A 27,496-nucleotide genomic window follows, 5' to 3' on the forward strand; every position below is an offset into this window, starting at 1 on the left:
ACCATCAACTTGTTTCCAGTGCCAGAGGCTTCAGAAGGGTTGATTTACTAAAGTTAGTAGAGTATTTTCCCTTAGCAAAGTGAACTTTCAGTTTTAAGATTGAAGGTCAGTAGTTATTTTAAATATTTCGGGTTTATCTTAAAGAGGAACTGCAGTCTGCTCACATAATTTGTAATAAAAACATCTTTGAACTTCTGAAGCTTCCCTCCAACCACTTTGCATATTATTTTATATATACTGTGATTTTGTCTCTCGCTCTCCACTAAGTTTGGCTGCAATAATTTTAACTGTGGGCAGGTGAAGCTGCTACCTGTTCACTTCCTGGATTTACACAGAGGCACACCTCAAGCTCTGCAGCCCAGCAGCTCTCATTGGCCCTCGCATGACTCATCCCTCCTCCCTTCCTGGCAAACACTCACAAAAGTGAGAGAAAGCTGTGCATGTCATAAGCCTAGGCTTTTTACTAGACAAGAAACAGGAAGTGGGCTGTATAAGGTATATACTGGCAGAAAAAAATGTTTCACTATCCAAAGTTAAAACAACAAGGGCAGAAGATTTAATAGATGGAAAGTTGAAAGAAATTACCGAAGTTCCGCTTTAATGTTAGATTAAAACTTAGCTCGAGACATTTCTCTTGTTTTGGATACAATAAGTAAAAAGTAAAGTCAGGGAGATTTTCCCTCATGATGATGCCTTTGCTCCTTATTCTAGTACAGGCAATAACAGCAGAAGGAACATTGTGAGAAGCTTTAAAAAAAAATCACATGACTTCCTTTCCTCGCAGACATTGAGGGAAAAATCTCCTCAACAGGTACACATGGGCATGGGTTCAAAATTTTTCACAAAAAAATAAAATTTTAAAGATCTAAAAAAAAAAAAAGTTTTGTCCGAAGTTGGGAATTTATTAAGTGAATTTCAGGATAAGTTAGGGGCCTAATTTGAGTGATAGGGTTTAAGGTAATTGTTAAATGGGTTGTAAAGGTTTGTTTTTTATTTTCTAAGGTTCCTTTAACCACTTAACGCCCGCCCATTGTATATATACGTCCTTTTTTTAAAGATGGATACCTCGGTAACGGCAGCAGCTGCTGCCACAACCGAGGTATCCATCTCTTCTGTGGGCGGGCGTGTAAACGATAACGGCGGTCTCCGTGGCGGATTCGCCGCAAGATCGCCGTTATCGGTGGCGGGAGAGGGCTCCCGCCGCTCTTCCGCGTCCTCCGCCGCTTACCGTGGCCGTCGGTAGCGGCGGAGGAGATCGGATGCTGCTGGCTCTTCAGTGAGGACTCGAGTGAGGGCAAGATGGCCCCCACCCGTCCTCATAGCTTTGCTGGGCGGAAGTGACGCCAAAACGTCAGTCCCGCCCAGCGTCTTAAAGATGACAAATTTTCCTTTTTTTTTTTTTCTTGCATTTAAGTCTAAATATGAGATCTGAGGTCTTTTTGACCCCAGATCTCATATTTAAGAGGACCTGTCATGCTTTTTTCTATTACAAGGGATGTTTACATTCCTTGTAATAGGAATAAAAGTGATACATTTTTTTTTATTATTTCAGTGTAAAAAAAATATAAAATCAATAATAATAAATAAGAAAACAAAAAAAATATATTTTAAAGCGCCCCGTCCCGACGAGCTCGCGCGCAGAAGCGAACGCATACGCGAGTAGCGCCCGCATATGAAAACGGTGCTCAAACCACACAACTGAGGTATCGCCGCGATCGTTAGAGCGAGAGCAATAATTCTAGCCCTAGACCTACTCCATAGCTCAAAAAATGCAACCTATAGAATTTTTTAAACGTTGCCTATTGAGATTTTTATGGGTAAAAGTTTGACGCCATGCCACAAGTGGGCGCAATTTTTAAGTGTGACATGTTGGGTATCATTTTACTCGGCGTAACATTATCTTTCACAATATATAAAAAAATTGGGCCAAATTTATTGTTGTCTTATTTTCTAATTCAAAAAAGTGATTTTTTTCCAAAAAAAGTGCGCTTGTAAGACCGCTGCGCAAATACGGTGTGACAAAAAGTATTGCAATGACCGCCATTTTATTCTCTAGGGTGTTAGAAAAAAAATATATATAATTTTTGGGGGTTTTAAGTAATTTTCTAGCAAAAAAAACTGTTTTAGTCTTGTAAACGCCGAATCTGAAAAACACCTTCTGTCCTTAAGTGGTTAAGCTAGTGCATTGTTGGTACACTTACATTTTTCTTCTAAATGTTTTTTTTCTTTGTTTTCTTTGTCTGAATTTCTCACTTCCTGTTCCTCCTCAGTAAGGTGTTCAGTAAGCTGTTCTAAATGACTTTCCACCGCTCGGACTTTCCACCGCTCGGATGATGGTAGAAAGCTTACTGAGGAGAAACAGGAAGTGAGAAATTCAAACAAAGAAAAAAAACATTTAGAAGGGAAATCGAAGGAAAAGGTAAATGAACCAACAATGCACTAGCTTAAAGGAACATATTTAGAAAATAAAAGACAAACCTTTACAACCCATTTAAGGGTTAAGGGTTTATTTGAATGAGTTAATGCTTAAGGTTAGAAAAGGGGATAGGAATAAGTACTAGGTTGAGGTTGAGTATGGATAGGTTAATAGGAAGAAACTCGGTTGCTAACAATTTTTTACATGATTGTTTTTCAGAGCATATTATCTATCTATCTATTAACAAAATATTGTCTAACATTATAAAATAGGTAATGATTTTGCTTTAGGATTTTTTTCTTGTCATTTATAGTGAAGATGAAAATTTGGCATCATCAATTGTGAAAATCATCAATCCAGGAAAGAGATTTGATGGTGAACAAGAGATCCATGACTCATCTTCTGCCTTTGTTGCAAGAGAGATTCTGCAGGAGGCACCTGAACTAGTTACTTGCCAGCTAGCTCATGTTCTTAGAGGTGAGTGATTTATTTTTTACTAGGAATGTGCAAATCTGCCCAGGTCCAATTTGAAGGGGGTTCATCGAATCCTGTTTGAAACTCCAAAAACTTAAACGTAACTGCAAATCCCATTGAAGTCTATGGGGCCGTATCTTGATCGTAAATTCTGGCCATTTTTAAGGCTAGTGGGTAAGCTAGGCACCACCATAGGGGACATTTAACATACAAAATAATTTTTTAAATACCCTGAAGCAGGGAGAGGGTCCCTTTAACGTGTCTTTTGGCCAATATGGAAGAAACTACAACCCTTTAAATTTCATTCTTTGAAGATGCATTTAAGTATGTCAATGCTGTGTGTTAGAAATATCTCATTAACTGATGACTTTGTATATACATACATACATACATTCCAATTTCATTTTCAATTTCAAATTTATGAAAATTTTAGTAAAAAAAAAATAAGTCTTCAAAAGACTCACTATGCCTCTTAGAAAATACCTTGGAGTGTTTGTTTTCCAAAATGTGGTATTTTTTTTGGGTGTTTCCACTTTCTTGGTGCTCCAGGGCCTCCAGAAATGTGATAGATAGTCAGGAAATTAGAAGCGTAATTTTTTGCCCCTAGAAATCTTAAAGATGCTCCTTGGATTTTTAGCCTCTCTATGTGGTTAGGTTATGAAAAGGCTCAAACATGTGGTATCCCCATATGCAAGAGGAGTAGCAGAATGCTTTTTTTGGGGGAATTCTAAGAATACTATGATGTGTGTTAGAAATATCTTATTAATTGACAACTCTGTGTAAAAAATATATATATAGATACATTTTGTTTCTTCATTTTCTAAAAACAAAAAATACATCTTTAAAAGACTTACTATTTTCTGAAAGCCCAAAGGTTTTCATTAGATTTTGGGCCAATACATACTTGAGAGGTGTAGTGAAATTCGTTTTGGGGCATATTTGTAAGTGTGCATATCCTGTGTGAAAAAACATTCTGTTCAATTTCTTTATTTTCCCAAAAATTGTTGCAAAAAATTGCAACTTCATAAATCTCATCATCCCTCTTACTAAATACCTTGGACTGACTACTTTTTAAAAAGGGGTCATTTGGGGGGTATTCGTTCCAGCATTTTAGGGCCTTGAGGAATGAGATAGGCAGTCAGTACATGAAGATTGTTCAATTTTCAAATGATAGGTATATCATAGCTTGTAGACAGTATAACTTTCACATAGACTAAATAATATATACTGATTTGGGTTATTTTTTTACCAAAGAGATATAGCAGAATACATTTTGGCCTAACATTATGAAAAACTTTTTTTTTTCCAAAATGGCTTTTTTTCTTTACAGTGGTTATTGAAAATAATCACCTCCCTTTTAAATAATCACATTTTGTTGCTTTACAGCCTGAAATGAAAACAGACGCAGTTTTTTTGTTTTTTTCCAGGTTTATTTACTTAGTGTAACTGATAACATCCAAGTGAAAGATGTAACACCAACATTTAAAAAAAAAAACTAAAAACAGAATCACTGATTTGGAAAAAGGATCATCCCCTTGTATCAGTATTTTATTGAACCACTTTTTTCTTTAACTACAGCCTTTGGGCTATGTCTCTACTAACTTGGCACATCTAGACTGCAATATTTTCCCACTCTTCTTTGCAGAACTACTCAAGTTCAGCTAAATTTGATGGTGACCGCTTGTGGATTGCAGTCATTCCGCAGATTTTCAATGGGGTTTAAGTCTGGGCTCTGACTAGGCCATCCAAGAACATTCAGCTTTTTCTCCTTCAACCACTGTGTGGTCATTTTTGTTGTGTACTTTGGGTCATTGTCATGTTGGAAGGTAATTCTTCTTCCCATTGACAATTTTCTGGCAGAGGGTAGCATATTTCCCTCAAGAATTTGATGGTATTTTTCCCCATCCACATTTGCTTCTATCCTGACAAGTGCTCCAGACTCTTCTGCAGAGAAACACCCCCATAACAGGATATTACCACCTCTGTGTTTTTCTGTCAGAATGGTGTTATTTGGATGGTGAGCTGTATTGAATTTCTGCCATTCTGCATTCATATTATTTGGCGCTGAGGCAAAATAATTTAATTTTAGTCTCATCTGACTATAACACCTTTTTGCATGTGGCCTCAGAATTTTCAAGGTGCATTTTGGCAAAGCTCAGTCTTGACTGCATGGGGTCTTTCTTGAGGAGTTGCTTTTTTTCTTGCAACCCTCCCAAACAAGCCACGTTTGTGGAGAATTTTTGATATTATTGTCACATGCGCACAATGACCTCTCTTTGTCATAAATTCCTGCAACCAGATTTTCCTTCATTAAAAATACAAATAATAAATAAAAATGTTCCCTGGTGTAGATATATTATCAATCACAATGCCCGCACCAGCCGACCTGACTAGCTCCACTCCCGACTAAGGCTCCACCTGACAGTTCCCCCATCTGACAGTACTTAAAGGACTAAGGGTGGTGTCCCCTGGTGACGTCACCGGATGACACTGCCCCTTGTGACATCACTGACCAGGGCATGCAGCATTAGTGAGATCACAAGGGGGCTTATTTTTTTAAGAACTTTCAGACAGCGGGAGCCTTCGTCAGGAGCAGAGCTTTTTTTTTTTCTCGGGTCAGCGGTGGCATCATGACTGACGATAGATCTACAACAGGGGACTTTTATTTTTTAATAAAGGACTTGTCAAAAATTGCCTCCTGTCCTTTTTTACACCTTAGTCATTCACATAGGGAAGAGGGCAGCATTTGGGGGTGCTTTTGAGGGGCAGGTAGAGCCTGCGTTAAGTGCATGTGGCCTGATATGGTTTCTAGCGTTATATTACTGCATCTTTTTACTTCTAAAATACTGCATGACTTCATAAAGCAACTAAGGCAGTCTTTTAGTAGTGTTTTTAAGTGAATGCCAATTTTTTTTTTAAACGCTGTGCGGTATCTTATTACATACTCGGATGCGGTAAGATACTGCTTTGTGAATGGAGCCCACAGTGCTTCTAGGCATTATTAAAGCCTTTGAATTTTTTTGTAGCCATCTCCTAACTTTATTCTGAGAATCTTATGACAGTTTCTTGACACCCATAGTTGATTTTTTGCTTCAGTTACACTACCAGGAACTAAAATGGTCCAGGAAATCTCTTTTCATGCTGAGCTAATTAAAATGACCACAGCTGATCACAGTTGAAAGTCAAATGGCTTTGTGTGCCATTCAGTAGGTGATTAGCTACACCTCATTGAATTTACAAGTCATTTTTAGGAGGGGGGTGGTCCTTTTTCCAACTCAGTGATTCTGTTTTTGAATTTTCTCTGACATGTTGGTGTTATGTCTTTCACATGGATGTTATAAGTTGCACTAAGTAAATACAGCTGGATAAAACAAAAACTGTGTCTGCCTTCATTTTAGGCTGGAAAGCAACAACATTTGTGATTTTGTTTCTGTACTCACTTGTATAAAGTAAATAGTAATAAAAAAAAACTGTGATTAATTACCACCAAAGAAAACTCTTTCTGTCTCCAAAAAATTATATAAACTGAAAAATGGTCTTGGCAGGAAGGGGTGAAAGAGTCCGGTCTTGAAGTGGTTAATTTAATTTAAATTTGAAAATGTTGTTTTTGTAGGTAGTTTTGGCTGCAACACCTGATTAAGCTAAAACTACAAATGAATTGGTCAGTGGTAAAAACTATTAATACTATAGTTGCTTTTTTTTTTTTACCACATTACATTACCTTAAAATTTTAATAAAATTTAAAAACATGGTGCTATATTTCAGCTACAATAGTCTCAAATAAGTTTGGTTAGGCTGAAATATAGGAGAGAAACACAAAGTTGGTTTTATCTTTCAATTAAATTGGAATGTATTGTCTGAGAGGCAAAAGCCACAAATATTGTTCAGTTGCTGGACAGCATGTAAGGCTGGATTCACACCTATGGCATTTTTAGTGCTTTTTGCATTTTGCAGATTTGCACTACAGAACGTGTTCCATAGGAAACCATGTTAAATGAACTGTAGTGCAAATCTGCAAAATGCAAAAAGCACTAAAACTGCATAGGTGTGAATCCAGCCTTAGGGTTGTCAGCTATCATGGCATGAGAATTGTGCAACATTTTATTTCCAGAACCATAACAAAAACTAACCTCATATCCCCCTTTTATTTTGCAGCCAAACCCAGCCACTTAGGCTGGATTCACACCGATGCAGTTTTAGTGCTTTTTGCATTTTGCAGATTTGCACTACAGTCCATTTAACATGGTTTCCTATGTAACACGTTCTGTAGTGCAAATCTGCAAAATGCAAAAAGCACTAAAAATGCATAGGTGTGAATCCAGCCTAAAAGTGATTTGCAATCCCAAACTCAAACTTTCAGAGTCTTGGTGCTACCCTACTTTCTGTTGTGAATACTATAATGCTTTTTACACCCTCAGACAGGAAGCCATACGATCTGAGCTAATCCAGTGGACTCCTGCACTTTCTTCTCTATTCTCCTCACTATTGCATTCTTTCTTTTCTTGTGTCTCCCTTTTTCTGTGTGTCCTTTTCTTTGTATATATATTTTTTTCTCTTTGGCTCTATTGTTTATTCTTTTACTGAACAGTAAGGAAGTATTATTCTATTTAACATATTTTAACAGCTCTGGTCCAAGATAATACTCTATATGATAGTATTATTTCAATCGTAGTTAATTTACCGTATTTATCGGCGTATACCGTGCACTTTTTTCCCCTTAAAATAAGGGGAAAATCGTGGGTGCGCGATATACGCCGATACCCGCTTCCCGCACTCATGTTGAAGCCTCCGCCGACATATAACGAGTGCAGTACACTCGGGTACATTCGGCCAGGCTCGGCTTCGCTCGTGGTCACGCTCTGTGACGTTTATGCGTGAGGAGCCGAGCGTGGCAGAGCGTGCCCGAGTGTACTGCGCTCGGTATATGTCGGCGAAGGCTTCAAACTTTTATTTTCTGTAATGGTCAAATAACCTACCTAACAGTAGCTACTTAGTGGACCTTCAAATTCTACCATTTATGTTAAACATGGTTTGCTTACTCTTGTATTATTTATTACAACTGCTTGTATTTACTTGTTGATCCAATCAATAACATATTTTGATAAGGAAATAAACTGTTGCATAACTTACCCTGCAGCACATATTAAAAATACCAAGGCCAATTCAAGCTTTATCTGTAGCCTCAGTAGCAGGATTTTTGTAGTCATTGGTAATCCAAGCCTACCTAATTTTAATAAAAGTTAGCAGGGCTACACTATCAGTGAACACACTGGTGCATACTGTGCAAGCTCCAACCAGTGATCCAGCCGTGGTCAGCCTATAGTCCAAGGTATCCTCACTTAGAGCATTTGCATCAGTGCTTGGACCTCATGTAGCCTGCATTCATTTGGTTCAGTTATTGCCTGTGACTGCTGCCTGCAGTCCGGCATGGCCACTGTGGTTTAACCTTTTCTTTGGGTCTCTGCTTTCCTTTTTTCACCTCTGGTGATCAGAATTTTTTTTTAATGTTTTACTATTATTAATCATTTTACAGCTTTCAGAGTTTGTAACAAAGTTTGATACCATTTTTTTAAAATAACTTTTCCACTTGAAGATATTGTTCTGAAAACTACAAGACCAATATAATAAAACACTAGTACTGCTGATTTTTTTGTGTCCCAGCATACTTGCCCAAATTCATTATGATATTTTAGATAAACATTCCCTTTCCTCTATTGCAGCCACCATAGTGGTCAGAGTTTAGAAGGAACAGTAATAATGGCCTAAGCGGCTTAATGATTGATTGCTAGAACTAAGGGGGTTATTGTATTTTTTTTTACATTTTTTACTTAATGCTCAACTTAAGGAATTACAGGGTTATTGGCCCTGCATTGTACTTGAGGATGTCAATGTGTGACCAAAGCAGAAGTGACTTCAGGGTACAAGTTACATGGATGGAGGGAGCCGGTTAAGCATTTACCTTTTCAAGTGCGTACTACAAGGTTTGTTCTTCTGTAATTACTGGAGTTGGGTTTAAAAGCACTATCATTGGGCACTGACAAGCCTCCTGGTGACAATATATACCACACCGATTGTGACAGGTTACCTTTAATGAAATATTTCCATTTGCAATAGAGAAAAAGATCAAGGACACATAGTCCTCAATCCCCTTCTCTCCTGCTGCTTGGTGATCACTAACAGTGAACATAGAATTGCTCAGTACTGAGCTCCTCCCTGTCCCAATCACAAACTGAAGGAGATCTGTTATCATGCCTCAAGGTAAAACGTGAAATGTATGTCCCTTGACCTCCCCACTCATCACCCTGAACATAAAAGCTGGTGATGAGACAAGCATGAAGCAAATATGTCTCTCCAATCACTGGTACAGGTTAAGATGAGAGCAAGAATGCAGAGGGAGGGCACACAAATAGAATCTGAAAGTGGAGAGCAATGGCAGATACAGTAGATATTACACTTTAATGTAGAGCAGGCACTCACATTTTTATGGCTGTGATCAGTGCAGTCTCTGCAGTATGGCCAACATTGAGTTGCACTGGAGTTGCAACATGAGGTGGTTAGCAGTCACCTCATGTTGGTGCTGCATTTCTTCCAATCCCTCTGCCAAACCCTCCTGATCTGTAAAGGACCTCCTGAAAGCCAGGATATTTCACGATGAAGCACAGCATCACCAGGTTAAGGATATACAAAAGGTATAGATATATGCACTATTATCATACACATTCTCGCCTGGCGAAATATGGCACAAGGTCAGCCATTTCTCAGCCTGAGCATGGAGAGCTGTCAGCAGCCCTGGCTCAGTTTGGCTTCTGTCTCCCTGGCATATGAGCTGCAACACATCATAGCAGCATTCCAAGGAATCAGTCAGTCCAAGAAATCAGGAGGTACATGTGACTGGTCACTATTAGGCCCCATTCACACCTTTGCATTCTGGGAACATTTCTGCTTGCATTCCCAGAAACTCGCATTGCGTCTGAGATACTGTTATTTTTTAATGGCACCCCAAACACGTCTAGGAGACGCATGTTTTGTCGCATGACAAAATACGTGGAAAATTTGCCAAAACTTGCTTTACAAAAGTGCAAGACTCACTGTCAAAAAAGAAGCAGGAGCTGCATTTGCATGTTTGTCACACGTAGGGTGTCCCATTTAAGTGAATGGGCTACCCCATGATGTTTCGTGATAAATGTGCAAAAAGCTAATGAAAAAAACTCATCATGTTGCATCACACAGATATGAATGGGGCCTTAGACAGCTCAGCTGCCCGAAGATTAACCCCCATGCTTATTAAACCATGTGTTCATGTTTACCCTGTTGCAGACAGTGTGGTTTAACCAAACAAACACATTACATTCCACATGCTGTTGGAGGGCAGGGATGACCTTCTGATCAAAATAATGGTGGCTGGGTATCTTCCACTGTGGTGTAACCCAGGCCATAAACTCATGGAAAGGGGCTGATTCTGTAAGTTGGAGCAGCTGAAAAGATGCTATGCATTGGGAGTGATTTGGAAACATGTTATCTTCTGCTTCAGCAGCAGTGGATGTGGGTGTAGGAAAATTTTAATGAGGTTCAAGCTCTCACTTGAATCTATTCGGAATGCCCCTTATGTCCCTCTGCTGTGTTTGATGTCGTGTTTCCTATTTTTGAAGCGCCTTTCCTCCCTGTCACTATAAGACACAGATTTTGTATTGGATGCAACATGAGCATATTTTTTGGGGGTAGCGGGATGTGGAAAGTGAAAAGTGAGCAATGCAGGTCTTTTGCTGCCAAGTTGTCTCATTGAAGTGTTGCTCCCATCGAATTATGTAGTGCAGAGTCACATTTTCACATGCATGTGGTACCTAAATTGCTGAAACTGGCTGGATGCCGTAAACAGAGGCTTCTGACCATAATGATGCTGTCAGCAGCACAGTATCTCACAAAAGTGAGTACACCACTCACATTTTTGTAAATATTTTATTATACCTTTTCATGTGACAACACTGAAGAAATGACACTTTGCTACAATGTAAAGTAGTGAGTGTACAGCTTGTATAATAGTGTTAATTTTCTGTCCCCTCAAAATAACTCAACACACAGCAACAAAAGTGAGTATACCCCAAGTGAAAATGTCCAAAGTGGGCACAATTAGCCATTTTCCCTCCCCGGTGTCATGTGACTCATTACTGTTACAAGGTCTCAGATGTGAATGGGGAGCAGGTGTGTTAAATTTGATGTTATCACTCTCATACTTGTCACTGAAAGTTCAACATGTCACCTCATGGCAAAGAACTCTCTGAGGTTCTGAAAAAAATAATTGTTGCTCTACATAAAAATGGCCTAGGCTATAAGAAGATTGCCAAGACCCTGAAACTGAGCTACAGCACAGTGGCCAAGATCATACAGCTGTTTAACAGGACAGGTTCCACTCAGAACATGCCTCGCAATGGTCAACCAAAGAAGATGAGTGCACATGCTCAGCATCATATCCAGAGGTTGTCTTTGGGAAATAAACGTATGAGTGCTGCCAGCTTTGCTGCAGAGGTTGAAGGGGTGGGGGGTCAGCATCTCAGTGCTTAGACCATACACCGCACAATGCATCAAATTGGTCTGCATGGCTGTCATCCCAGAAAGAAGCTTCTTCTAAAGACGATGCACAAGAAAGCCCGCAAACAGTTTGCTGAAGACAAACAGACTAAAGACATGGATAACTAGAACCATGTCCTATGGTCTGATGAGACCAAGATAAATTTATTTGGTTCAGATAGTGTCAAGTGTGTGTGGCGGCAACCAGGTGAGGAGTACAAAGACAAGTGTGTCTTGCCTAAAGTCAGGCATTGTGGTGGGAGTGTCTGGGGCTGCATAGGGAGCTACAGTTCATTGAGGGAACCATAAATGCCAACATGTGACATACTGAAGCAGAGCATGATCCCCTCCCTTGAAGTGGTTCTAAACAAAAAAGTTTTTAGCATTTTCTGCATTAAGGTAAAAAAAATCTTCCAAATCTTACCCCCCCAACATCCAAACACATACCTGAGTCCTCTCATGATCCAGTGCTGAGTCCAGCTGCAGCCCCACTCTCCTTCTTTTCCTCTTCTCACAGGAAACTCTGGTAACAGTGGGGGCCATTGGCTGCTGCTGCTGTCATTCAAATCCTGTGAAAAGGACACACACAACACAGCTCAGGAGCATACTCACACAGGTGCCCCCTTAGCACATGACTTGCTGAGGGGGCACTTGGAGAAGAGGAGGAGCAGGCAGCACTGGCAGGGGACCAAAAAGGGGGGGGGGAGCCACCGCTCTGTACAATATCCTTGCACAGAGCAGGTAAGTATAACCTCTTTTTTTATATATAATTCATTATTTATTACTTAACATAAATTATTATAACTGCTATGGCAATAGGGGGAATAAATATGCTGTACTTTGGTGCAAACTACCGTATTTATCAGCGTATAACACATCCACATCCTAACGGAAAAAGAAGCACACTATCTAGTGCCCAAAGTACCTCGCACACCTGTCCTTTACATTGTGCCTAAGATACACAAAAACAAGACCCATCCACCAGGAAGACCCATCATCAGTGGGATAGGATCACTCTATTCCAGAGTGGGAGAATATTTGGATTTATTTCTTCAACCCCTAGTTGTACAGGGGAAAGCCTATCTCAAGGATAGCAAAGAACTCATAAAATCATTAGCATCCATCACAGTTTCAGAGGAAACGTGGTTGGTAACTGTAGATGTAGAGTCGCTTTACACCAACACCCGGCAAGCAGACGCAATTCTGGCAGTAAAGGAGGCCTTGGAAGAAAAATCTTCATTACCCCAGGCCCAAATTGGATATTTGGTGAAGGGTCTTAAAATAGCTATGGGAAACAACTACTTCTGGGCCCAGGGAAACTTCTACAAGCAAATCAAAGGAGTCGCAATGGGCGCCAGGTATGCCCCCAGTGTAGCTAATCTGGTACTTAACAGATGGGAGGAAGAGACCATTTTTAAGGACAATGTTACATCGCTTATATATTACCGAAGGTATATAGACGATATTTTACTATTCTGGGAAGGTCCCCAAGCATCATTGGAACAATTTTTATCCAAAATGAATACCAACAACTACGGTCTCAGTTTCACAGCAGAGTCCAGTAAGACTTCCAGCCATTTTTTGGACCTTACGCTAACGAAAAAGGGCAGCCGGGTCCTCACAAAAACATATTTTAAACCAACGGACCGCAACGGATTCGTGCCTATTTCAAGTTGCCATCACCCAAAATGGCTGGGTGCAATACCAAAAGGGCAATACATGAGGATCCGTCGAAACTGCGATGATGTTGCGGATTTTGAACTACAAGCCGCAATATTAACTGAGAAGTTTATAGAAAAAGGTTATACCCAAAATGCATTGTGGAAAACGCAGCAAGAAGTCTTGGCAATGGATAGGGAGTCCCTCTTGGAAACTAGAGTGAGACCCCCCAGAAAAGAAGATGTACCTTTTATATCAGGTTACCACAGGAAATATAGAAGTGTGGAGAAAATTGTCAAAGAGTTTTGGCCTATACTTTTAAAAGACATGGATTTGGTCAAAATCCTGCCGAAACATCCCACCTTTATCTATAAGAAAGCACCAGGCCTGAGAAATATGGTAGCCACCAATGTCCCAGATCCTCCAGAAAAGCCATACACTTTCCTGGACGGATCCAGCTTCCACTACTGCACCAGCTGCAGATCCTGTAAGAAAACAAAAAGGCAAGGAAAAAAGATCAGTAAGTTCACGTCCAGTGTAACTGGACAAGAATTCACTATCAAACCATTGATAACATGCCATTCCAAAATTTGTAACGTACGTCCTAGAATGTCCGTGCACTCTGCAATACGTGGGCCGGACTACCCGCGAACTTAAAGTCAGAATAAACGAACACGTGGCCAATATAATTAAAGGGTACCCAGAACACAGCGTGTCTAAGCATTTTGACTTGTACCACAACAGGGACCCGAGTCTGTTAAAATTCTATGGAATTGATAGGATTACCAAACATTGGTGTGGTACTGACCTTACTAAGGCAGTATCTCAGAACGAGACTCAATGGATACATCGTCTAAGGACTATGCGACCACTAGGGCTCAACATAGAGCTCGACCTTAATTGTTTTTTAACTGATGCGTGAACGGCAGACCTATGGGGTGAGCAAACAAACAGTTTAGTGCACCATTCCATACACACACCCAGAGGATTTTGGGAGATCCCCACTCCAAGGGGCTGGGCAGTTTGCACATCACCCATCGGCCAACCCATCTTGAATTGGGCCCACACAAAACAAAAGGGTAGAGGGAAAACACACATTCCTTGCACCACCCGAGCCTTGGAGTGTAGAATTTTGATTGTTTTACAACTAAAGTTACATACACACTCCTTGTATTACTCGAGTTGGATTGTCTAATTTTTATTATATTTTATTATTTTATAACCTATTTTAACTAATTTACAGGCTACGCAAATGGCACACATATTAAATAATAATATAACTGGGAGAACTAAAAACGCACTGCATCTAGATGGATTTAGAATACTGGTGCTATTTTGCACAATACCACATAACCCCTCTAGATGGCGCACAGAACACTATGGACCCATTGCATAGCATATTAAAAATGCCAGAGTTTTAAACAAATTCAACATGTCCAAATAAGAATTCAAAGATACATTTCAGGTATTTTAAGCAGCGAGCAGATACATGTATGTATTGATTTATGATTGGAGACAGTTTGCACAGCCATAATGTGTTTAATATGTGAGCTTTGGTAACTGGGACAGAGGCTGTCACATGATCCGATTGCCCCTCCCACAGGCTGATAGACAGACCTATATAATAGATGTCTGTTGCGTGTGCTGGATACGCTTCCTGAAGACGGTTTAACTGAAACGTGACGTCGAGGCGGTATCCGAGCGTGCACGCATAGCCACGCACTTCCGGTCTCACTGGTTGATGGACAACTAGCAGTAGAACGCACGCCAGTGGACCAGGACGCGGCCATCTCTTATCTTGTCTTACTATACCCACCACCTACAGCCTCAGTGCCGGGAACGGGCACCAGCAACAGTAAGAGGCCATTTGGCATTGTAATTTTAACTTTCGTATATTAAATGGTTTTACACTATGGTGGTATCTCTTCTCCTTTCTTGGTACACCATTTGCTGCAATCGCTGACATTGGAATCCAATGAGACCCTGCTGATCCTCATTTAAAACAAGCCTGATTGACCATATTTTAAGTAATCTGGTCAACACCATGTGGTAAGGAGCAATCCATTATTATTCTGGTGACCTATAGGTGAAGGCGGATCACTTCTTTCTCGCACTTTGGCTATTTTGAAGATTCACAAGCACTTTAGCATTTGCACTTTTCCCTGCGATTTGGGATTGGATTATTTGCATTTTACACCTGGACTTGATACAACACTGGATCCATTTTGCACTTAATTATTTATTTGCTGGACATTCTTTTTAAAATTTTTTTTTTTTCACGGCATTTGGCACTATTGTACTTATAGAGTTTAGACTATAATCTGTTTGGTTTTTCACATAGATTTGGGTACACAGTTACACTGTGTACTACTCAAACGCACATTGTGACACGCATCCACTATTTTGATATAGTGCCCCTCACCTCACTATAGCGTATAACACACGCCTTTTCCCCCTGAAAATAGGGGCAAATCATGAATGCGTGTTATACACCGATACCTGGCTGCCTCGTCGGTGAAGGAGAGGGCGAGTATGGGACTGTGAGTGACTGCGAGCGCCGAGTACACAGGAGATCCGGCTCTGTGTATTCTACCACTGGTGAGGCTGCATTAATGGGCAAATGCAAGGCTGCAGATGGGCACTGAGCAGGCTGCAAGGATGGGCTCTGAGCAGGCTGCAAGGATGGGCTCTGAGCAGGCTTCAAAGATGGGCAATGGTGAGGCTGCAGATAGGCACTGAGAAGGCTGCATTAATTGAAAATGGTGAAGCTGCAGATGGGCACTGATCAGGCTGCATTAATAGGCACTGGTGAGGCTGCATATGGGCACTGAGCAGGCTGCATTAATGGGCAATGGTGAGGCTGCAGATGGGCGCTGAGCAGGTTGCATTAATAGACTATGGTGAGGCTGAAGATTGGCACGGAGCAGGCTGAATAATGGGCAATGGTGAGACTGCAGATGGGCACTGAGCAGGCTGTATTGATGGGCAAAGGCAAGGCTGCTGATTAGGCTGCAATGATGGGCAATGTTGAGGCTGCATTGATGGGCACTGGTAAGGCTGCAGATGAACACTGATATAGCTGCATTGCAGGGTACTGACCCTTATTTTGCTTCAAAGTACTTTATTTAAAATGTAAGTTTTTTTCCTGAAAATTCCCTCTTAAAATTAAGGTGCATGTTATACGCCTGTGCGTTTATACCCCGATAAATACGGTACTTTACCGTAGAAGCATGAAGTAACGTGCTGCAAACAAATGGCAGATTTGCTTATGTCAGCAAGAAGTGTATGCTGCGGATACTTAAATAAACAAGTAAAAAAACCCAACCAATTTTTTTTAACCAGGAAAAAAAAATATGTATACTGTAACTGTGAAATAAACTAAACTACCCCCCCCCCCCCACATAAAACAAAATAAAACATTTGTTGCCTACACACACAAAAAGGTAATGCTAAAAAAAGATCTGAAGTATGAACACAGGTGAGTACACAAAAAGCCCACCACACTGCAATCCACAATAATAGTGACAAAATTGCTGCTGGGAACCCACCTTTTCATAGTGAGAGGTTAACACATAGCAAAGACCCCATATTTAGACCTTTTAAGCCAGTTGACCTAAGTTTAAAGACCAGACCATTATGGTTGCAAAGAATTTGGTCTGGTGAATTTCCCCATTTTTTTCACAGGGTCCGTGTATTTCGAACAAACTGGATCTGCTGTGAACCTGAACCTTGGGCCAAATTCTCAAAAGAGATACGCGGACTTAACTCAAGTTTTCTAAATTTACATCTTATCTTCAAAAGGAGTTAAGCCCAGATTTCCGTATTTTCAGTCCTACCTAAAATAGTTACACCTGCGCATCCCCGGGCGCAAATTACGCTAGTCTCACCGCTGTTTTTGATAGGCAAAGATGCAAATGAGGGAGTTAGGGCGATTCTCAAAATTAAGTGTGTGCGGCGTATTTTCTGCCCTGTGCGCACCTGTTAGTTTCCCTGACTAAATTTCCACATTATAAAAGCAGCCCTAATTTTACACATGCCGTGGAAGGGTTTGCTGTAGGTAGTGACTAGAGCTATAGTTGTGAAGGATCTGTCTTTAAAAATGCCTGGGACATCAATGATTCTGACGGCACTTGCCGCCTTACAGGCACAAAGGAGGAGGAGGGCACAGAGGAGGAGGATGAGGGCACAGGCGAGAGTTTATCGGCCACGGCGTGATCTTTTTCAAATGCCAGATTATGAGGTGTATGGCAACTACAGGTTTGATAGGGAAGCCATCCTGGAGATCACCCAACTACTTCAGGAGGATCTTATCACCCCAACCAGACGCTCCCATGCCCTGACACCTCTACATAAAGTGATGGCAACCCTCCATTTTTTATCCAGTGGCTCATTCCAGCGTGCATCCGGAGGTCTGGCTGGGATGGTGCAGTCGACAATGAGCCGATGTGTCCATCAGGTGGTCCCTGCCATACTGCGGCGCATGACCAACCAATTTGTCAAGCCCACCCAGGAGGAGCAGCGTCTGCAAGCCATGACTGACTTTTACAGCATTGCTGGCTTCCCAAGGACCATCGGGGCGATAGACTGCACCCATGTGGCACTACAGCCCCCCCATGAAACTGAACACCTGTTCAGAAACAGAAAAGGGTGGCATTCCATCAACGTCTAGATGATTGTAGATGCCCATGGCCTCATCTGGCACGTTTGTGCCAAGTTTCCAGGGTCGTGCCACGACAGCTTCATTATACGGCAGACCAAGATCTACCAAGACTTGGAGCAGAATGTGTATGGAGAGAGCTGGCTGATTGGTGAGTGACATTGGTGTCAGGTATGCCCCCCCCATGATGCAGACATCACAAGGGGCACATGCATGACTAATATCCTCCTGTCTTTTCCTTTACAGGTGACTCTGGATATGCGTTGGGACCCCACCTGATGACCCCCTTTAGGAACCCCCAAACACCCGGAGAACGCAAATTCAACGAGGTGCACATCCAGACCCGGTCAATAGTAGAGCGGACATTTGGCCTTCCCAAGTCCAGATTCAGATGCCTTGACAAGACTGGGGGTACACTCTTGTATTCCCCAGACTTTGTCTGTCAAATTATTGGGGCATGTTGCATCCTCCATAATTTTGCTCTGAGAAGGGGCCTGCATGTTGAGATATGTCCTGACCTAACCCCCCACCCAGGCAATCCCCCCCCCCAACCACCTCTACCCGGTCTGCTGAGGGCCAGGCAATAAGGAGACAACTGGCTGAAGGCATCTTTGCCCAGTAAATGGACCCTAATTATCTTTATTTTTTTGCTTTGCCAAGAAAAAATCACAGAGATTATGTGACCTTTAAACATTTACTTTGCACATAAAATGCACATTACTTATATGACAATGAGAATGTCTTTTTTGATACAAAACGCACATTAATTATCTCACAATGAGAATGCATGAATGCACGTCACTGTGGTCCCTAGCACAGACACATCACATGCACATCGAATTGGATTAGATCCAAGTACCCCCCCCTTTGGTACTTGGGAGCAGTAACGCCCCGCCACGGCTCCAATTATGTCACTGTGCATTCATACACCATTCAGGAACCTGGGATGACTTCTCCCTGGTCCTAGGGATCCCTACTCCACCAAAACTGAGGGTGACACCCTTATGTTTTCAGGAATGCCACCCCCCCCCACATTCACACATCATTCACACACATAAACCAAATCATAAGTACAGTATAAAAAAAATAAAAATAAAAAAATCAAAAGTACTTAATGATGTTGCCGAGTGCTCCTTCTGGGCTGACCACGGGCACGGCCACGGGCACGGCCACGGCCGACTGGGGGATCTTCACGGGGGGGGTCTGTGCAGGGCAGGGAGTATTTTCATGGGGGGGTCTGTGCAGGGGAGGGAGTATCTTCACGGGGGGGTCTGTGCAGGGGAAGAAGGAGCCTCCCCTGGTGTCTGTCCTCCTGCTGGCCTGCCCTCCAAGGCCACGGCTATCCTTGTCAGACAGGCAGTAATGTCAGCCGTATTAGCCTGGCCAGCCCGGGTATTGGCCTGCACAGCCCGGGTATTGGCCTGCACAGCCTGGGTGAGGGCAGTCACCTCCTGGGCCACGCCTGTTGTGGCGTTTTTCAGGTCCCACAAACACGTGATGACCCCCACTGAGTTGGTGGCCACGTCACCCAGAGACTCCCTCATTAAACTCAGGCTGTGCTCCACCTTGCTCATAGATTTTTTAATTTCAGCCAGACTGCGGGTCTGCCGGGCATTGTCCCTCAACAGACTGACCGGCAGACGCACAAACCCCCCCCCCTGGTTTCCGGGGTCGGCCTCCTACTTGCCCCTGAGGCTTGTGGCCTTGGAGGAGGGGTTGGAGTGACCCATGGGTGCTGCTGCATGTTAGAGGAGGGTTGGGAGGGGCCACCCATGATGGTGGCCTGACTGCTGTGCGCCTCTGGGGTACCCTCAGGGGATGACTCAAAGGTCATATCTTGGCCCATCAGGATTTTCTGGCCAATATCAATATTCTCATCTTCCTCCCCCTCATCCTCCTCCCACTCAACATCCAAATTAGGGGAGTTGTGGGCACTCCCCTCCCATGGCGAATCCTGCCCTTCTTGGGACTCTGCATCAGCCTGTCTTGGGGGTGGTGCAGCAGCCTGCACTGATGGGCCAGCAACCTCCTGCCCTGATGGGGCTGCCACCTCCTGTCCTGATGGGGCTGCCACCTCCTGTCCTGATGGGGCTGCCACCTCCTGCCCTGATGGGGCTGCCACCTCCTGGGCTGATGACCCAGCAACCTCCTGGACTGATGGGGCTGCCACCTCCTGGGCTGATGACCCAGCAACCTCCTGGGCTGATGGGGCTGCAACCTCCTGGCCATCTGGGGAGGACACAAAACAATCACAGGTTGGTGGATCCACACACTTGGCACATTTTCCCTTCCCCCACCCACACATGCTAATCACCAGATAGAAAATTTAAAACAATTGCCTGTCCTCATAAGAGGATCAGAGTCAAAGCCAGGCAGGCCCACCACCTGCTGTGGGTGGAAACACTGGGCCACTGCCCATTCCTCCTCACTCATCCTGACTGGGCAGGGTCCCCCTCCTCCAGTGCCCCTGGTATGGGCATGCAGCGTTGCCAGCTTGTTCCGGGACACGCTCTTCAAATCATTGATTTTTTTTTTAACTCCAGCGATGGTCCTGGTCTCCCCCCCCCCCCGCCGCATTGATCCGATCGGTGATCTTTTTAAGGATCTCCTTCCTCCTGACCGGGGTGGTGTTGTGGCTCTCAGGGCCATGGAGAAAACGCCCATATTTTATGACGCCCTGAGCAAGAATATGCTTCTCTGCCACTGTAAAATTTAGCTTCCTGCGCTTGGTGGCCATGACAGACAACACCCAGCAACAGGAAACTCACCCAAAAAACAAACAATACACACACAACAAAGAAAAGAAAAACAAGCAAAAAAAAAAAGCAGACAGCTACTATAAATTCAAAAACAAACAGGCAAAAAAGGGAAACAAAAAACAATCACACACCAAAAAAGAAACACTTATCAAAAACAAACAGGCAAAAAAGGAAAACAAAAAACAATCACACACCAAAAAAGAAACACTTATCAAAAACAAACAGGCAAACAATCAAAACAAATAACAAATTATCAAAAACAAACACCAACTATACTCTACAACTCCTCAACAACTTTTCTCACAAACAAATCTTACCAACAAACACTGACAAACGTTCAAAGCAGAAGCAACTTGCTTTAGGAAGGGAACACAGGGAAATACTTTTGCAAGTGAAGTGTGTTTGACTGGGGCTATTTAGACACAGGGCGATCCTCAAACTAAGTACGCTTGGCCTTTTACCTATCTCACTGATTGCGATGAGCAAAGTTCTACACATGCCCAGTGAGGTCCAGATTCGTGCGCGCATGCGCAGTACGGCCGGCCCTTCATTTGCATGGGGTCACGGCTCATTACAATGAAGCACGCCCACTTCATTCCCACTTGCCATAACCACGCCTTACGCCTTGGAACTTAGGTTAAGGATGGCGCAATTTTGTGCGCAAATGCGCTGAGGATACGGCACTTACGACACCAACTTAGGGTGCCGTAACTTAAATGACATAAGTTAGGTAATACTAAATTTGCACAGCTTTTTGAGAATTTGGCCCCTTGTCTCTAATTCTGACATTGCACACAGAAAAGTTTAATGATGTGTTTCTATTTCTCATGCTAAAAGAGTGTGATCTGGTCTTTGGTTAACAATCCCTCAAGAGTCAACAGGAGGCATCATAAAAGAAGCAGGGAGTAAAGAGTTTGTTAAGAGTAGCATTATATTAAATATTAAAAAATGAACACATAAAATGGCACGGGCTTCCTTTACTGATTAAGGCACAGGAATATTAAGTGATGCTATCTGCACATCAGTTGGGTGGTTCGAACAGCTTTGATGGTTGTTTAACTTTGTGTCCTGCGGCTGTATGGTGTTGGTGATAATGACATGCATGCCCTACAGTGGACAATGAATATGGATCAGTGTCCTGTGATTTCATACTTAAGATTTTGCTGGTCAAAAAAATGTTTATATAATTATATTTTGATGGTGAAATATGTAACTTTCATTATCCTTCCATTATCTGAAACTGCTATAATCAAAAGTCCATTACATTTCTTCCTTTTATTCGGAATTCCCGGTGTAGTCACAGCAACAGCAAGCAGTGGGGATCAAAACAGAGTCATAAATGTGAATATTGTCTTTTCTTAATGTTGTGTTTTTTTGACATATCCGACTAAAGTAGGCTGCTGGGTATAAATCACATAATATCTATAAAGTAAAACAACTGTACAATAAAATGTACTTTTGACTTGGATAATAAGTGTGTACAGTGGCATATCAGTAGACACTTTTGGCTGATTTACTAAAGGAGTAAAACATGCTCTTTGAAAAGTGATTTTTCACTTAGCTTAGTAAAAAAGTTAAAACTGTGCTGACTTGCACGTGATTTTGTATTCTTTACTAAGTACATTTTTACTGCATTCATAAAGTTAAACTAATATTACTTTGCAAAGTGAAAATCCTCAGTTGTAGAAAGTAGACAAGGAGAATTTTTGGGTTCATCAGAAAACTTTGGTAAGCGACCTCTTCCTTGAAAAAAAATCAGATTTTCATTGGGTAGGGAGGTTGTTGCTCCACAGTGGGTGCTGATACCGCTGCATTCTTACTGTTGAATAGGGATGAGCTTCGTATTCGAGTCGAACTCATGTTCGAATCGAACATCGTATGTTCGATCGTTCGTCGAATTACAAACGTTTTGGGCCGTTTGCGCTAAATTCGAGTTGCGTTTCACGGCCCATAATTCACTGCGCCATCGCAGTGCATTGCTGGCTGATGATTGGCCAAGCATGCACTATGACCCGCATGCTTGGCCAATCACAGCTTGCAAAAAACCGAGAGCTATAATTGGCCAAAGCTAGAGTGGCTTTGGCCAATTATGGCTCAGGGGGTTTAGTACACGCCCCACACTATAAAAGGCCGCCTGCAGGTCGGCCTTGTGTAGTGTGTTGCGGTGGTTAAAATAGAGAAGACAGAGAGAGAGAGAGAGAGTCTCATTTTTAGTAGGTAGATAGAGCAGGCAGGCAGGCAGGCAGGCTAGTCAGTTAAAGTTACAGTGTGTAGAGGATATATATGCATCCCAGGTGTTGTATATATATTTATACACTGTATAGTTTAGCTAGATCTGCACTTCCTAATTTACTGTCAGGCAGGTGATTGTGCTAGCTACAGTATTCTCACATGGTGTACTGCCTGTGTCCTCTGCAGTGTGCACCTAAAGCTATGTGGTGTGTACTGCCTGTGTCCTCTGTAGTGTGCACCTAAAGCTACGTGGTGTGTACTGCCTGTGTCCTCTGCAGTGTGCACCTAAAGCTACATGGTGTGTGTACTGCCCGTGTCCTCTGCAGTGTGCACCTAAAGCTACGTGGTGTGTACTGCCTGTGTCCTCTGCAGTGTGTACTGCCTGTTCCCTCTGCAGTGTGCACCTAAAGCTACGTAGTGTGTGTACTGCCCGTGTCCTCTGCAGTGTGCACCTAAAGCTACATGGTGTGTACTGCCTGTGGCCTCTGCAGTGTGCACCTAAAGCTACGTGGTGTGTACTGCCTGTGTCCTCTGCAGTGTGCACCTAAATCTATGTGGTGTGTGTACTGTGTGTGTCTGTGCTATTTTTCTCAATGATTTTCATCCATATTGCAGGGACCAGACATTACATTAAAGCTGCAAGCAGTTTTAAATTACTTTTTTTCTTATAGTAATCTCATTTTGTGCAGGGACAGTTCTAAACACGTGCCACTTCACAGGCATACTATAGACACCCAGCAGGTACAATATTTAAAGGAATTTTTCTTTTTTTTTTCACTTTAAGCATTATTAAAATCACTGCTCCAGAAAAAACTACCGATTTAAAAAAAAAATTCCATTGAGCCTAGGTTCACACTGCTGCGAATTCAAAATCGCGGTAAAACGATTTTACCGCGATTTCGCGGCCGCGATTTTGCCACAATTTTACCGTGATTTGCCGCGATTTCGGCCGCAATTTAATGTAAATCGCGGCCCGAAATCGCAAAAAGTAGTACAGGAACTACTTTTTGAAATCGCAGATGCGGCGTCGCACTGATTAGGATAGTGCCATTGCCGACAATTGCCGCCGATTTGAGATGCGATTTGACATGTCAAATCGCATCTCAAATCGTACCCAGTGTGAACCAGGGCTGATACATGTTCCCTGGGGCAAGACCCGGGTTCTCAGACGTTTTACGACAATAACTTGCATATTAGACTTTAAAATGAGCACTTTTGAATTTGAACGTTCGAGTCCCATAGACGTCAATGGGGTTCTAAATGTTTGTGCTAACGGTCGGTCCGTTCGAAGGTTCTGGTGCGAACCCGAACGGGGGTGTTCAGGTTATCCGTACTGTTGAAACCAGTGTTCCAATCAACACTTAGAGGATGATCACTGGGCAACAGAATAAGTAGCTTCCAGTTCCCCCACACGGACCAAGGACAGATGGTGGCAGATATCTTCACACAAGACACTCACGATAGGCCCACAATCTCAAAGCCCATTACAGTGCAGAGGGCCAGATTCCTGCACAAACTCATCTATATTCTGGTGTCAAGCTAATTTTCCTGGCCAGATAACACTGGTACAAGACCACAAATCACTTACAGGATACTTACACTTACTCTCATTTGAGTATCTCCTCTATCTGCTGCAGCCACAAAGCTGAGTGTGAGGAACCATAATTAAAACATACAGTAGAGAGTTTGGCTGCTTTCAGGCCTCGTACACACGACAGAGAAACTCGACGTGCTTGGCACGTCGAGTTCCTCGTCTCGTTTTGGGATGAAGCCGCCGAAGAGCTCGGCGGGCCGCCTTCTCCTATAGAACAACGCGGCCAACGAGAAAATAGAGAACATGTTCTCTATTTTCTCGTCGAGCTCCTCGGCGGCTCCATCGAGCCAAAACTGTACAGACGACAGAGATTCTCGGCAGAATCCGGGTTTTGACCGAGTTTCTCGGCGAATTCTGCCGAGAATCTCTGTCGTGTGTACGAGGCCTCACACTCTTCATGTAGTACAGTGCTTACTCTCTCCTCTCTCACTATGGTGGTAGCACCTCTCCCTCTATCTGGCACCAAGGCTCTGGGTGAGGTTTGCTCCAAAAGCTCTTCTAACCAAAAACGGGCAAAAAGTCTCAATGCAGTAACCTCTATATTTACTAATCAGTGACAAACACAAGTAAGCTCACGAAAAGGGTATAAAACACTTCTGGAAATATCTCTTCATCATATTAACCCCCCTGGCGGTATTCCCGAGTCTGACTCGGGGTTACATTTTTGTGCTGCGATCGGTAACCCTGAGTCAGACTCGGGCTCGCCTCGCAGCATCCATAGGCAGGGTTTACTTACCTTGTCCCTGGATCCAGCGATGCCACCGCGCTGTTTGAGCGAGCGGGACATCGCTCGATTCACACAGTGCCTCTGTGTGCCGCCGATCTCCGTTCCCTGCGAAGTTACGACGCACGGGAGCGGAGAACGGCGCCAAATTCAAAAAGGTAAACAAACACCTTACATACAGTATACTGTAATCTTATAGATTACAGTACTGTATGTAAAAAATACACACCCCCCTTGTCCCTAGTGGTCTGCCCAGTGCCCTACATGTTCTTTTATATAATAAAAACTGTTCTTTCTGCCTGCAAACTGTAGATTGTCCATAGCAACCAAAATGGTCCCTTTGTGTCAAAAATGGTTTTAGAGCAGCTAGAAAACAGCGATAATAAATTATAATCACTTGCAGAATTGTGCGATAACGATTTGTGGGGAAATTCGTCATAAAAAAATAAAAGTAATGACAGCGACAATTCTACAACTGAGCAAATTTCAGTGATTTTGAGTTGATTACATTATTGAATCATTTTTATTATAATTATATTATTATTTGTTAGAATTATTTATAATTATTTATTATATTATAATTTATAATTTTGTTTTTAAAAAAATTTCATACCCGGGATGCCTGAGTTATTCCTAAAAAATACAGGCCTACAGTACAAATCACCAAATTTCCTTGCAAATAATGGTACCGCTTTCAGCACCTAAAATCTGAAATAATCATACCGCCAGGGAGGTTAAAGCAACCATTCAAGTGAAACACTATTTTGGATGGAAAGTCCAATTCAGACAAGCTGTTGCAATGTGCAATGCCCTTCTAGCTGCACATTGGGTGCCAAAACGTAGTGCTGTGAAGCATGCAAACATTACAGATGCCCCACACTCACTTGATAACTGTCCTAGGCATAGTTCTTTCAGGGTGAAGTTCTTGCCCTCAGGATGGTCAAAATGGTTGGAGCCTTCGCTTTTTTTTTTTTTACTTTATTTCATGTGTGCATAAAGAGTAGGGAAGAAGGGTAAAGGGTGCACAGAATGGCAGATGGGGGTCCGTATGTGGCAGCCAAATGGTTAACTACATATAGTTATTGTGAGATGTAGATATATATATATATATATATATATACTGTATATATGAACATCATATATTACAAACTGTATACTAGAGCTCTTAATGTTGCCCCTGTATGTAATTGGATTTATCATTTTCGACCCCATTTTTTCTCTTTTATGTATAATATTTTTGATACTTAACCACTTCCATACAGGGCACGTATACACCTTCCCGCCCAGCCCAATTTTTAGCTTTCAGCGCTGTTGCACTTTGAATGACAATTGCGCGGTCATGCTACACTGTACCCAAGCTAAATTTTTATCATTTTGTACCCACAAATAGAGATTTCTTTTGGTGGTATTAGATCACCTCTGGGATATTTATTTTCTGCCAAAAAAATTAAAAAATGACCGAAAATGTAGAAAAAAAAAGCATTTTTTCGTTTCTGTTATAAAACATTGTAAATAAGTACGTTTTCTCCTTCACTGATGGGCACTGATGGTACTGCACTGACGTGCACTGATAAGGCGGCACTGATGGGCACCAATGAGGTGGCACTGATGTGGTGGCATTGATGGGCACTAATATGCGGCACTGATGGGCGGCACGGATGGGCACTGATAGGTGGCATGGATGGGCACGGATAGGCGGCACGGATGGGACGGATAGATGGGCACAGATAGGCAGCATGGCTGGGCACGGATAGGTGGCACGGATAGGCGGCACGGATGGGCACTGATAGGCGGCACGGATGGGCACTGATAGGCGGCATGGATGGGCACTGATAGGCGGAATGGATGGGCACTGATAGGCGGCACGGATGGGCATAGATGGGCACTATTGTATGTGTTGTACTAATGGATGCCAATCAGTGCCAAACAATGCCTGCCAATCAGTGATGCCCATTGTGGGCACTGATTGACATCCATTGCGGCACTGATTGGCATCCATTTTGTGTGTCCTCCTCATCCCTGGTGGTCTAGGGTGGCATCCTTTTTTTTTTTTTTCACTGCTGTTCTATATGCCCATCCCTGGTGGTCCAGTGGGCATCCCTGGTGGTCCAGTGGGCATCCTCGGGGGGGGGGGCTGTGCTGATGATCGATCAGCAAAAACCCCCCCTGTCATGGGGCAGCCGATCGGCTCTCCTCTACTTGCGTCTGACAGACGCGAGTGAGGAAAAGCCGATTACCGGCTTTTCCTATTTACATTGTGATCAGCCGTGATTGGACACGGCTGATCACGTGGTAAAGAGTCTCCGTGAGAGACTCTTTACCTTGATCGGTGTTGCGGGGTGTCAGACTGACACCCTGCAACAACGATCGCCGCGATGCGTGCCCCCGGGGGCGCACAGCGGCTCAGAATCCTGAG

The 27,496-nt window shown here is 42.8% G+C and overlaps 1 protein-coding gene across 1 annotated transcript in view; it reads left to right on the forward strand.

Annotated features, from left to right (window-relative positions):
- The window catches only part of LOC120914001 (protein prune homolog 2-like), a 238,018-nt gene that overhangs the window by 103,461 nt on the left and 107,061 nt on the right, over positions 1 to 27,496 (forward strand). The window contains exon 4 of the mRNA XM_040324451.1: positions 2,730 to 2,893. Within this exon, the coding sequence (XP_040180385.1) occupies positions 2,730 to 2,893 (164 nt within the window). The remainder of the gene's footprint in view (positions 1 to 2,729; positions 2,894 to 27,496) is intronic.

Source organism: Rana temporaria, chromosome 1, assembly GCF_905171775.1.
Source record: "Rana temporaria chromosome 1, aRanTem1.1, whole genome shotgun sequence".
NCBI lineage: Eukaryota > Metazoa > Chordata > Amphibia > Anura > Ranidae > Rana > Rana temporaria.